Below are 14349 nucleotides of genomic sequence, written 5' to 3' on the forward strand. Positions count from 1 at the left end.
CTCCAAAACCTGTATGGTCTAAACTGAAACTTGATTATACCTTGCCAACACTTTTGTTAAGTTAATTAATTTAGAGTTTTACCTCATGTGAATAACTTAAGGGCATAAAGTGAAGATGTGGTAGACTTCTACAGAAAAGATGATGATCCTTGTTTTTTTGTAAAAGATTTTTTTTTTATATATATATATATGACACTCTACTCCCACCTAAAGTAAATGCTTTTTTTGTGTGTGTTTATTTCTTTTTTTTTTTTAATTATTGTCTTTCAATGTTAAATTGCTGCATGCTTACCTTAACATATAGGCAGTGGTGGGCAGTAGGACAGCTGCGGTTTTGCTTTTTGCCATAGCAGCAATTCCTTTATCTGTCACTTCTTCAAGGTGACTCACAGCAAGAGCATTCAATTCGGCACCCAGCTACCAAAAATGTTAAGCAGGATACAAGTTAACATTCAAAAATGACTAACAGGTTAACCTTTTTTATTTAAGTCTTTTGCATTGTGTTTATTCTGGAAACATCACTGTATATGTAATCTCTATATACTTCATTAGTGTATTATTTAAAGCCTCGGCCAACTTGTCCTTATTTTGTGGAACTTAAGTTTTGAAACATTTACATTATTGTTAAATTTGTCACTTTATTCAGTACTTTTTCTATTGTAATAGAAAAAGTGAGAAAAGCAATGCATAAAAATTCAAGTAAAATGTATAACAGAATGTTAACTAGTCATCCATCCATCAATTACAAAACCTATATTTTACATTTCTGTGTCATAAACAGTAGAAGCGAACAATTTTAAGTTTTGTTCAAGGCAGGAATCAACCCTAGAAGGGTAATAGCGCACAACAGAGCACAGTCATGCAAAAAGCTATGCTTGACATTTTTTTTTTCTTTGACAGGAAAGTAGCAGCAGCAGCAGCAGCATTTCTTTCTCCATTTGGTCACATATCTTTTAAAAACAGCTTACAAGCTGCTCATTCTAATATATCTATTCTTCCATATATCACTCAGAATAGGTAATAACAGCCTTTTCATTACTGGTTCGTTTACATGTATAGGACCATCTATGGATAGGTGAAATTCATTCTTAATGCATCAAGAACTTTGTTGTCTGTAAAAACTCTACCACAGTTATTATGGATATACTCATGTACTGTGGCTAGTGCTCAAAACTGTGTCATATTCAAAGTGGCACTTTGTCACATTAATTGCCACTTAAGCATGTGTGTGTGCCATTTATAAGGAGAATGATCATATCTTAGGTTTGTGTCTGCCTATTGTTTTCAGAGTTGTCTCCAAGAATGAGGTCATCTTTTTTTATTTATTTTTTTTAACATTTTATTGAATTTATTAAAATCAAACAACATTCCATACAAGCAAGTCAGATTTTACAAAACTAAGTTCAAGTCCAGTCAACTCCAACCCATGAGAAAGAGAGCTAGGCCAACATAGTTAAACTTTAATAGTAGAAAAAACAGAAAGTAAATAAATAGAATAAAAAGGGGAAGAGAATCCGCTGCCTCAATTTAAATGCTTATTCTAAAATATTAATTAGATCCTGCCAGGTTTTTTTTTTCCCAGTTTCAAACAATATATGACATCAGTTACAGTATGAGGTCATCTCTGACTCAGCATCTAGCAATATGAAAAGTGCATTTCTGAAGAATTGAACCACCGTTTTTTTTTTTTTTTATAAAACACCTTTACAAAGAATAACCTAAATGAAGACCTACCTCGGCAGAATTCATTGGATGTAGCTCATCACCATGAAAATTAATCTGAAAACCCATACTGCTCCCCGTCTGAAGAATGGCTCTTGTACAGTCCAGGTCAAACACCCCTTTCTCACAGAATACATCAATATTGTCTATATGAAGGTCACCATTTTCAACTTTTTTCTTCAGCTGAGGTAGATGAACATTAATAATGTCCTTTGTGGCTTCTTTTGCAGTCTTTCCTCTTGAAATAAGAAAATAATAGTTAAACTGTTTATTCTGCATGCCTAAATTGGTCAAGAATAAAAGGCAAATATAATTCTTTCTGGTTTTAGTAAACTGCTACATACAAAACATTTATGTTGCTTATAATAAATTTACTGTATTTAAGTGGCACCGTCGTTAGCATTACTACCTTATAACTACAGACCCTGGGTTCAAATCTCTGTGCAAGAATGGTGTTTCTGAAGTATAGGTGTTCTCTTTGTGCATGGAAGGGGTTTTCTGCATGTTTCTCCAACTTTTCCTCCCATATCCCAAAAACATGCAGGTTGGATTAATCGGTAACTCTAAACTGAATCCATATTTATTAAAGTGCATGAGTGGGTCCTTGTGGGGGTTGCTGCCTTGAGCCGGATTTTCTTAAGCTATGCTCTAGCCAGCTATATAAAGCAGGCTCCGTAATGGAAAGAATGAAGTTCATGCATTCTAATTATCTAAAAAAAATACATTTGTCAAACTACATTTTACAATGCCTTACACAGAGATTAATGTAAAAATGTTTGGGGTGTTGCAAGTTCTGAAAAGGTAATTCAGTTTAATTTATATAATATATTGCACCCTTCAAAGGACTGAGCACATGCAGACAGGTCAATTACACTACACATAGTTGCAATTTACAGTTTATACATAAATACATATGAGACTCCAGATTAATTATTTTGCAGACTATTTAAAGGTTATGGTAATTTCCTCAGTGAACCATTGAAATGTTTTACATCATTTGTTTTTCTTTAAATGTGTAAAATAGTATATACTAATCAGAACTCTGTACCTACAAATAAGCTCACCATAGGCTTTTCCCTTCATTGTTGTCAAATGTTCCACCCATTTCTCTTACACAATTAATTTGGTTCAGAGTTGCATGGATCAGGGCCTGTGTTTATGAGCACCAGCTGCATGGCAGGAACAAATGCTTGCATAGATTTTAGTGTTGCTGCTTTAGGTAGCCATCTTGCAAATCTTACAAATTCTTCCCATGTCTACATGGACTTTGTTTCGAAATTCACAAAGATGTGTACGTTAGGTTGACTTGCAATTACAAGTTGACCCCATGGAAGTGTTTGTGCGGGCATGGATTTGGGAAAGTGAACCCTACAATGGACTGAGGTCCTTTCCGGTGTTACTTTTGCCTTGCACTCAAACCTCCTGAAACAGACACGGTCTACCCATTCCTCCTCCAGCTTTATATGATCTTGAGTAAATATAGATTCCCGAGTTTCTGTGTGTATATATTTTTTATATATTATATATATAATACATTTATATAGCACCTTTCCCATGTTCATACATATATACACACACATATCAGTTTTGAGACTGCAACCTACTGTATGTTGGCAGCAGCAGATGTAATGTAGAATTGCATCATGTAGCATTTTCACACAGAATAAGTTTAAAAATCTAGAAATATGAAAAGTTTAAAATATATTTAACACTTCTTATTGTACTACATCCATATTAGCTACTGCCTTAAAGACAATATTTGTTATTTGTTTCTAGTATATAAATGCGCCTTGTGAAAGATTTTTGATTACAGACATTTTATAATTAATACAAAGTATGTTTTGCATATACTTAAGATCTTTTTAAATACATATATAAACCCGAAAATCATCCAAAGCGGGAAATGGCCAATGTCGCTGTAAATTGACCAGCCAATGTCCAATCTTTTCCTTGATTTCGGGATTTGGCCAGCCAGTTTACGAAACAGCACGGGCTGATCGGCCAAAGTAGGAAGAAAAAAGGCATGAGAAGCGATTTGTTGCTCACTTAGTAGTACAATTGCATCGAGTATAGTCTTGGTGGCTCTTGTTCAGAAAGCGGATACCACTTGGTTGTTTCACAATACAGTAATTAAGATTAGGTATATAAGTAGGTTTCACATTTCTGTTATCATTTTAGCCCTAAAATAGTGACTGAACATCAGGGACCAATTTTATTGACCTTAAGGTTAGTGTTTGGGCGAGGGGAAGGCCATCTCAAGTGGTGTCTGCTTTCTGAATAAGACTCGCCTTGGCCGCCGGTCAGTGATTGGGAAGACACAACAGTTCGTAGTGATTTTTCTTCTGTGTCTGCAGATTCCAGTGTGAGTAGTTTCTCGTGCAGAATGGAAAACTCACTTCTGAATCTGCATCTGAAATTTTTAAGCATCTTCGCACCTTGAGCGGACAGTCTTACATCAGTACATCGAATTTTGGCCAGAGAGTTCTCGCCACTTTGCAAAATGGCCAACCAAAGTAGCATATACAGTACACTGGTCATTTCTAGTAATTCAGACTTTGGCCACACCTCTCAGCCAAAATGCGAAATGGCCGGCCAGTTCGGGAACTGGCCAAACTTCGGGTTTTGGCCGTAACATATATAAATTTATGTATGGGTGGAACAGGAAGACTGTGTGTAGCATTACTGATGCACAATTCCATGGATCTGGGTTCAAGTTGCAGCATGGTAATAGTCTTCAATTTGCATATCATCCATTTGACTGTTCTATTCCTTCATACGTCCCAAAAAAGTGCAGATTAGATAAACTTGCCTAGTGTAAGTGAATGTGAATATTTGTGTGCCCAATCCACAACTGCTTCCTACCACATGACTGATGCTGCCTGTATAGGCGTTGGCTCCACAAAACATGTAATGAAAACATTCCATCCACCCAATTCGTGTTTGTAAAATAACCCCAGCAATGTCATGAAACAGAAATTTAAAACGTTTTGCTTCATAAGAGTATTGTTTATACTTTGATTCAAAAATATTACTTTGGGACAGAGTGTGCACCACAGAATGTAGACGAGATGCCGACTGGCTGTTCCTGGCGTGCCTGCTCAATAACGGTAAGCATTTTAATCTCGGTATCTAAATCCAAGCCATATCCACTCTTGCACTCTACAAGTGTAGTTCCAGCTCTCAACATTCTCTGTAGTCGCTGCTTCAGACTGACCAACAGTTCTTCAGCTGAGGCTCTTCTGGTGTGCTCCACTGTAAAGTGGATTCCACCTCCTGCTTGGTGAATCTCCATATAGGAAGCACCTGCAAGCTGATTGGAACAGTACAGTACAGTCAATTATTAACATTCAACATAATTAGATAACTAAAAATTTCAAATAAAACTTTAAATTGCATAATTATACACAACAGAATTTTTTACATGGTAAAATAAAACATACTAATTTATTTTTAATATCTCCGATTCTGCTTTACATGGTAAACAATGAATGAAAGAATAAATCTATATAGTTAGATAGTATGCTAAAATTCGGTACCACTTGATAAAAAACAAGATAATTAAGTACATTGAAGGAAACCTCATTAAGCAGGGAGAGAGAAAAAGGTTAGGAGCACACGCTGATACAGCGCATTGCCGTACCCGCCACAGGACAAACCAACTCAGGATCCCAGATTAGGACCCAAGTGCAGCCATGCAACAGGTGACACCTCAGCACCACACCAGTTCAGATGCAATAGAACAGTGTGAGGTTTTTGATGGTGGCTGGAGTGCCAATTCTGCCAACAACCCCCAGGTTTTTCCCTGCAGTTTGGAGTATTGTATTAAAAAAAAAAAAAAAATACCTTAAGTGCAAATTCATGAACTCTGTCTCCAGCCCAGACAGGATGTGTGTGTGCATCTACCAAACCTGAGCACAAAAACAAACAATTAGCAAGTGGGTGCTACCGCTGTCATCATCTGATTGGCAGTCTACTCTAAATACATTTATATCCTCCTACAAAAAATAGCATAACCCAAAACTTGATGAGCACACCCTAACAATCATTGATATGGCTGTTTCTGTAACATCTTATGAAGCAAATAAAAAATCATGTAATTTTTCACTGTTTAAATAACAGTAACCATATGGCAGCTTTCTTTGAATCTGTGACAATAAGTACAGTTATGACTAATGTTTTGCAAAATTATAACTGGCAAATTGAAAAATTTATTTCTCATACTCTTTTTCACAATGATTTTAGTTATGCTTGCTTAAAATGTGAAGCAATCCATTGTCAGCATGTCTGCCTGTCCACATTAAATAACTCTGCTCCCACTAGACTGAATTGTGGAAATTTGTAACACTTATTTTTCAAGGAAAATTTGTCAGGAAAGTACAGTTTTTAATGAGGTATCTTAGATAACACTGTAAAATTTATCACATTTCAAATACTCAAGTTGTAAAAATGTGTAGGAAATTTTTAAAGTCTAGACAAATATTTTGTGTAACCTCAAAGATTAATTGGCAGATTGACCTTTATTCCACATCAAATAAAGTCTCTAGTTTTTATATTTAAGGAACATGGATTACAATTAACTATACATTCTTCATAATCAACTACCAAAAGTATATTAATCAGTGCAATTTTACATCACTTGAGTTGTAATCGAGTCTATGAAATCCACCCAATGCCAATTTGTTTTATTTTTAACTACATAATATCACAAAATGCTATTTAAAACAAATTTAATGTATTGAACAAATACAATATTATTACATGTAACACCAGTTATTTTGGATACTACTCATAAAAAATATTTGACAAACCAAAATATATTAGTCTTTGATGAAGTAAATTAACAAAAAATAAAAATGCTCCACTTTCAAAACAGTTTACTAAGTCCCTGAATGTTCCGCTATGCATGCACTTTAACTTGTTTATTATATAGGATTACACATTCTTGCAGCTCTTCTTTCTTAAGCTTTTGAGTGCTATTGTATCCATTAATTTCCTCTCCTTTCCAGTTTAATTTTTTATGGAACCTTTGAACATGAAGCAAATCTAAATGAGCCACCAGTTAATTTCAGTGGATACTCACACTTAAAAAACCTTTCACATTCACCAGACAAACCAGCCTAGGATATGGAAGGAAAAAAGACAGGACATGCAAAGACTACATAACGTGACTAGCCCAATATGTGAATTTAGTTCTGAGTAGCTTTGAGAACACCTTGGCCATAATCTAATCTTAACTACAAGCTCAACTGCTTTCCTAAAATAGCTTATATACATACCTGGTAAGATGCACATGCCCTCTGCATCAATAATGTTTTCAAAAGTTGCTCCCTTAAACTGAGAAGCAATAGCAGTTGTGGGTCCCACAGCTTTGATCAAACCATCCCTGAGAAGAAGGGAAAAAAAAAAAAAGGGAAGTTATAAAGTAAGCTGAGCAGGTATTGCCTACTGTAAGCACGGTTAGCAAGCTTTAAATAAATGATAATTATAGTATAAACAGCATATTGATTTAATTATTACTAATAAAACTAACACAACAATTTAGCGATTGTCAAAAAGAAACATACAAAAAAATAACTCTTCCTGAAGATGAATTTGAAGTTTGAAAATATGCAAAGTGCCAAAAATATTGTTTTTATTTGTTTTGTAAAGTGAATGGTAAACAGGAGTGTTGTGAAGTGTACTACATACTATATATAAATACTGTTTTATAATAACCCAGGTGGGTGAGCAGCTCCAAAAGTCCTTCAGTTTACTTGTTTCACTCTTGGGTATCCTTAGAAGCAAGTTCCATTTTTGTAATGCCTTCTACCATCACTTTTACTTGTGTGCTCCTTCCACTTTTATTTAGGCTCATCACATCTGCCTCCATTACAGTGCACCTCTTTGCTTATTCATTTCACTTTCCCTCCTTTAACTCAGTAAGACCTAGAATGTCATCTTCTAGCCAATATGCTACCACCACTATAACCAGTTTTAACCATCTTTAAGGCCAATGGGAATGGTCCTCCATCTTACAGGAGGCTATCCACATGAGCTTAAATGCTTGACAAACTGATAATAAAAAAGTGTATTAAATTGGATTTTGCAAGCAAGGCTTCTACTTCTATGAGCATGGCTGAAAATATGCTTGGTCAGTTAACAGAAAAGTCAATAAAAAAAGAAGGCAAACAGATTTATTCTAAAGGGCAGATTTGCGTTTGAAAACCAAACAGATGGACAAGTACACATTTGAAGTAAACATATATATGTATTTCAACCACAGAGGCTAAATTCAAAAAGGTCCAGAAATACAGCAAACATACAACATGTAAACAAAGAAAAATTGTCAGAGGTAGAAGGCAGAAGGATTGAGCGAGAGCATATGCAGTACTTATACAGTATATGCACCGATTTCAAGTAGCCTGAGAACTGAAAATAGCTTTTCAACATATTCTGCATTTTCACTACATGGGCATAAACTCCACCTCTTCTACATTTCCTTCCCCTTGGCATCAAGTTGGACATTACTGCAGTGTAACCACCTTAAAGATTTTCATTGTCATACCAACTTTCCATTTTTATATATTCTCCCGAAACTTTGCTTTACTTTTCACAATCAACAGAAAATCACTGGCATGCCAGTGTTCCCATAATTATTGTTTTTGTCATGTTTTGCAGTTGCTAGCACTGCTGCCTCTTTTATGTTGCGTGTCATTAACAGTCTCTACTTTCTGTTTTGCTTTGCTTGGATGGTGAACTGACAGAGGGATAATAATACTACATTTTATTTACATGGCAACTTCCAAAAATAACATCACAAAGAGTAATCATGTGGTCAGCATGTAATGTCACAAGGATGTGTACATGGTGTCAATTATCATTTTATCCTCACTATGAATGTAAAAATAGCACAGTGACAAGATTATTAGGGTGTCTTATGTGTTTGGAATAGCCCGAGTCTATCTAATTTATCTTTAAAAGATGAAATTGTAAAGCTATATATACTGTATATATTTTTCCCCACTCATCTGTGCCTATTTGTATTCCTTGATATCTGTTTTATTACAAAGAAATAAGAATACAAAAGGACAAAAAGCAAATAACTTATGGGGATTTGCTGCCAATCTCCACAGCATTTGTACCCCTTTCTAACAGGTGGGATGCACCATGTACTTACCAAATCAAGCAATACTTAGATTATTAACGCTCTCCTCTCTCATATACTCGTACCAATGTCCCTGGACTCTTCCTCATGCCAGTGAAGCCCTAGCTATAAACTCAGTTCTTGACTAGCCGCTAAGGGCTTTAAATTCTTAAGGCAGGAAATATTTGTCCTAGTTTTAACTTTGAAATAGAAGACACCACTTGGGTACTTAATCTTTTAAGGAGAGTTTTAGAATGATGGAATGAGTTGTGATGGAAATTCTGATCTCACTGACTCTAAAAAAGGATGAGGGAAACCCCAGGTAATCCATTCCAATGAGAAGTAAGGGGCCAAGTCTGGCCAATGGAAACACACACCACAAAGGTCAACAAAAATACTCTGGTGGCTCCAGCAGTAGTTAGTCACATTGCCTTATATCATTTCTAACTCTCTAAATTTTTTGCTAACTTATAAGTAGGTTACTCCATTTTCTCAAAAAGAACATTACTTTTCCTTTCACTCACATTTTTAGAAAACTCTCCTTGAACCTCTTCCTTTCAATCTGTATTCATTTAGTAACAATCTCAATTCTCCCTTTTATCATTTCATACCCATTTTGTCCTCTCCTTTGCCATCTAGTTCATAGTCCTGAGCAAAGTACAGTAATCCCTCCTCCATCGCAGGGGTTGCATTCCAGAGCCACCCGCGAAATAAGAAAATCCGCGAAGTAGAAACCATATGTTTATATGGTTATTTTTATATTGTCATGCTTGAGTCACAGATTTGCACAGAAACACAGGAGGTTGTAGAGAGACAGGAATGTTATTCAAACACTGCAAACAAACATTTGTCTCTTTTTCAAACGTTTAAACTGTGCTCCATGACAAGACAGAGATGACAGTTCCGTCTCACAATTAAAAGAATGCAAACATATCTTCCTCTTCAAAGGAGTGCGTATCAGGAGCAGTGACTGTCACAGAGATAGAGAGAAAAGCAAACAATAATAAATCAATAGGGCTGTTTGGCTTTTAAGTATGCGAAGCACCGCAGCACAAAGCTGTTGAAGGCGGCAGCTCACACCCCCTCCGTCAGGAGCAGACAAAGAGAGAGAGAGAGAGAGAGAGAGAGACAGAGTTTGTTTTTCAGTCAAAAATCAATACGTGCCCTTCGAGCTTTAAAGTATGCGAAGCACCGTGCAGCATGTCCTTTCAGGAAGCAGCTGCACAAAAGATAGCAACGTGAAGATAATCTTTCAGCATTTTTAGACGAGCGTCCGTATCGTCTAGGTGTGGGAACAGCCCCCCTGCTCAATCCCCCTACGTCAGGATCACAGAAAGTCAGCGCAAGAGAAAGAGAAAAGTAAGCTGGGTAGCTTCTCAGCCATCTGCCAATAGCGTCCCTTGTATGAAATCAACTGGGCAAACCAACTGAGGAAGCATGTACCAGAAATTAAAAGACCCATTGTCCGCAGAAACCCGCGAAGCAGCGAAAAATCCGCGATATATATTTAAATATGCTTACATATAAAATCCGCGATGGAGTGAAGCCTCGAAAGGCGAAGCGCGATATAGCGAGGGATTACTGTAATACTGTGATTTTCATTCTGCATTCCATTTGAAAACTGTTGACTCTTTCCCAAATACTACTCAAATGATTGATATTAATTACTTGTTGGTAATATTGTACAACCACACACTTTTCCCCTCACAGTCAATCTTAGAATCTCTACCACATCCTACTCTATTTAATGCCTCTTCTCATTTGCCATCCTGATCTTCATCCTAGGCATACTATATTTGTAACTAATCTCATTTATTAAATGAAAAATATCTTCAGCTTCCATCCAGTACTATAATGCACACACCATTCTTACTTTTCATTGTGCCTTTCCTCAATAGATAGATAGATAGATAGATAGATAGATAGATAGATAGATAGATAGATAGATAGATAGATAGATAGATACTTTATTAATCCCAATGGGGAATTCACATTAACAAATGGTCACTCATGACCCTGCACTTTAAGATTTAAATACTAACTTGTTTCTTTCATTTTAAACAAATTGTTGTACTCCATCACTTCACTGTAATTGTGAAGCCTCCAACTTTCTTATACAAAAGGTGAAGTTCCATTACACAAATCTGTAGATACACCTTCTACAATCACAAACTGCACTAAATGATAAGAATGGATAGATAGGATTCTGATTGGACATTCATCTTTCAGAAAAATCTCCCCCACCAAGACACTCCAGGTGTCACCAGCAACAGCCTGTTACAAACTTCACTATCAATTTAGATAAGGTGTCCTAAATTACACTAGACTTACCATGTAAATTACCAATATAAATTAGAGTAACTAGGTGTCATTACCTTGTACTTACTGTGTAATATGATGCAACACTATAAGTACTCAATTTTAATTGCTCCATAATTTTTATAAGTACACATGCAAATAAATTATGGAATAAAAATTACAACCGAGTGCTCAACCACAGTGTTACATTGTATTACACAGTAAGTACAAGGTAATAACACTTGTCCACTCTAACTATACAGGTAATTATATGGTAAGTACAGTGTAATTAAAGACACCTTAAGTAAAGTGATACCCAAACTTCACTTTCTCTTTATCACTTCTCACTACTTTCAGGAGATAGCTTGAGACAAAACCCGTCAAGCCTTTATTAATACTAATAATTTGTAAAAATACAACAAAGTAACTAACCCTCTCTGCCATACTCGCTTTGTAGAATTCTATAAATAAATATGTACAAAATTAGAATATCTGTCACTTCCACAAAGAATATTGTATCTGCCCCTTTCCTTCCATCTGTGTTTCAGCATACCCATCCACCTAATTTACCCAGTTTACCCGTCATTCTCCCACCATTCACAACCCTTAAACACCTCTTACTAAGAATAAAATTTTCACTTTTCTTGCTGCCAAAACATCCTTCTGGTACTGGTATCGGGCAAGGTATTATATGTATCAGTGTTACAGCTTCCCTGGGATCTTTCCTGTCATATTGTAGATGTGCATTTCTTGTCATTATGATGGTAAAATCATGTTTGTGTGTGTGTGCGCGTGAGAGAGAGAATTCCCTATAAAGAACAGTCCAACATGGTTCCTGTTCTGCTCCCAATGCTTTGAAGATACTGACAGGTTCCCCACAACCCTGAAACAGAATTAAAAAAAGGTATGGATGAATTGAAAAATAAAAGTTAACTCTAAACACAATAAATATCACAAAGCAAATGAGTTTTTTTTCTCAAAAAGTAATTAAGCTTTCGCTGATCCATTTTCAGCACATTTATCCAGTTCAAGTCATGGTGACATGGTGCCTATCTTGGCAGCACTTTGTGCAAGACGGGAACCAACCTAGGTTAGGTCAGCCATTAAGCTTAAAAGATCAGGAAAAATAACACATTGAGATTGAGTTACATACTGTACTTGTTCTAACATATGTAGATAATTTGTTAGTAATCTAAAAGATGCATACATTTCAGCATTCATATGAAATACACTGTAAACTCAGCCTTGCCAGTTCATTGAATCCTTAAATTAAAAATAAGTGGTGATTATACTGTAGGAAGTCAGAAAGCACAGTGAACAGGCAAAATACAAATGTTTCAAAAATCATTATGACCTCTCATATGCTGGAAATTGATACATTTTGTGCATTTATAAAGCAGTGCAGACTGACTTGATTACAAATTTAAATGTTTTCCTAACACACTTCTAACAAAAATAAATTAAAAAAAATGACACTGTTTTTGGTTAGGTTATATGGGTAGAAGAACTGTTATTCCTTGTAACCTGTAATTGGATATCTTTGTGTATGCAAAGGGTTGTTATAAAAATATTTGTAAGGAAATAAAGGCTGTAGCAAGAAAACTCCAGGGAAAGGAATTTACATTGAGATCTTGAAACAAAACAAAAAAAAAAAACCAAAACATTTTGGTTCATTTTAAGACAGAATATTTAGGCTATTAGTTAACAAAATAAAGGAAAATACAAACAAGCAGTCTACTGATATTTTCAGGAATGTTTTGGCAAATTCTAGTCTATGCACCATTCCACACTCAAGCTGTATAATTGAAATAGTTAAACTACTTTAAAAAAAACTTGTTTTTTTTTTAAATCATAAAATGTGTAGCAAGGCTCGGTGGCAATTTCCAAAGCCTTTGGGCTTGACCTGAGCTAGAATAACCTCTGCTTTTTGCACGAATTGTTTTTTTCATTGTACATGCCCATTTTTCATATCATGTGGTATAATTTAAATGTTCGGTATTAACGGTGCTCATGAACAGATTCTTGAGAGTTTGTTACAAAGAACGTATGGCAAAAAAAGCATTAAGGAAAAAATAAAACTGGCTAAAATTAATTTTCTTAATTTGCGTGAATATTCCCTTTTAATTAACTGATTTTACTATAAAGTTATTGATGTATTTTTACATTTTATTCCACTGCTGCTACTTGAAAGAGCCCATAACAGGCTCAACATACTTGAAAACACAGTTGTACACAGGGAGAGCACAAAAACTCCACATGCACAATGAAAGGTCAGGTATGATGAAACCCAGTCTCCAACATTTTACATCCACAAATGAATAGGCACAAATATCTTATGCCATGCAATGTTGGATCGTCATTCAAATTAAAAACGATATATCTTATTCAACCAGATTCTGAAACGAGCCTTTAACCTGCAATACTTAATCACTTTGATTCGAAATACGACTTAGTCCTCTATATTAAATTTATGATTGAATCGCATATTCACACACATACAGTACATACATATACACATACATACATAGTTCTTGCACTCTGATGGCAACGTCTGTGCATAGCGATATTGTGCCCACTATGGAAGGTGTTAGAGATGAGTGAAACACAAGTTGTACGTATTCAGGGATTTACTTTATAAGTTCGACTAAGACTTTAAAACACGTCTGCTCAAAACTAAATTGTTAAAAAAAAATCCCAACTGCACATAAGCACTTGACGGAAGCAAGGACTCGTTATTTTTCTTCAAACTTACCTGCCGATTACCAGACTCGCATTTTCAATCACTGCAATAGTCTCCATTCCTACTTTAGTCAAATATCTTTCATTGTGTGCACAAACTAGCACAGCTTGAGCGGCGTTTTTAACCAATAACCTAAATTCTGTTTCCATGATGGCCACAACAGCCGCCGGCGAAGAAATAAATGGAGGCGCTTTAAACCGACGGTCAACTTTTTTGCACATAAAATGTGGACCCGAGAAAAGAGGTGGGCGTGGTATCCATGCACCCGTTTAGACACGCCCCACTTCGACACCTGCAGCTGGCGGTACTTCGGCGGACACAGGTCATGAGACGGTTATGCGCTTTCGAAAATAGTGTGTTGATAATAAATATAATGAATAAAAGGTCATAAAGGGCATATTTGAACCCCGAAGTGCTGTGCAAGTGTAAATCTTGAAACTGGTACGCAACGTTATTTGGATTCCTA

At 35.8% G+C, this 14349-nt stretch overlaps 1 protein-coding gene across 1 annotated transcript in view; it reads right to left on the reverse strand.

Moving 5' to 3' along the window:
- amdhd1 (amidohydrolase domain containing 1) overlaps positions 1–14121 on the reverse strand; it is a 29033-nt gene extending 14912 nt beyond the window's left edge. Inside the window, exons 1-6 of the mRNA XM_028813550.2 lie at positions 13896–14121; positions 6999–7105; positions 5566–5630; positions 4755–5032; positions 1735–1960; positions 293–417 (exon numbers count right to left, since the gene is read on the reverse strand). Of these exons, the coding sequence (XP_028669383.1) occupies positions 293–417; positions 1735–1960; positions 4755–5032; positions 5566–5630; positions 6999–7105; positions 13896–14104 (1010 nt within the window). The 5' untranslated portion in view covers positions 14105–14121. The remainder of the gene's footprint in view (positions 1–292; positions 418–1734; positions 1961–4754; positions 5033–5565; positions 5631–6998; positions 7106–13895) is intronic.
- Between the last annotated feature and the right edge of the window lie 228 nt (positions 14122–14349).

Source organism: Erpetoichthys calabaricus, chromosome 1 (assembly GCF_900747795.2).
Source record: "Erpetoichthys calabaricus chromosome 1, fErpCal1.3, whole genome shotgun sequence".
Classification (NCBI taxonomy): domain Eukaryota; kingdom Metazoa; phylum Chordata; class Cladistia; order Polypteriformes; family Polypteridae; genus Erpetoichthys; species Erpetoichthys calabaricus.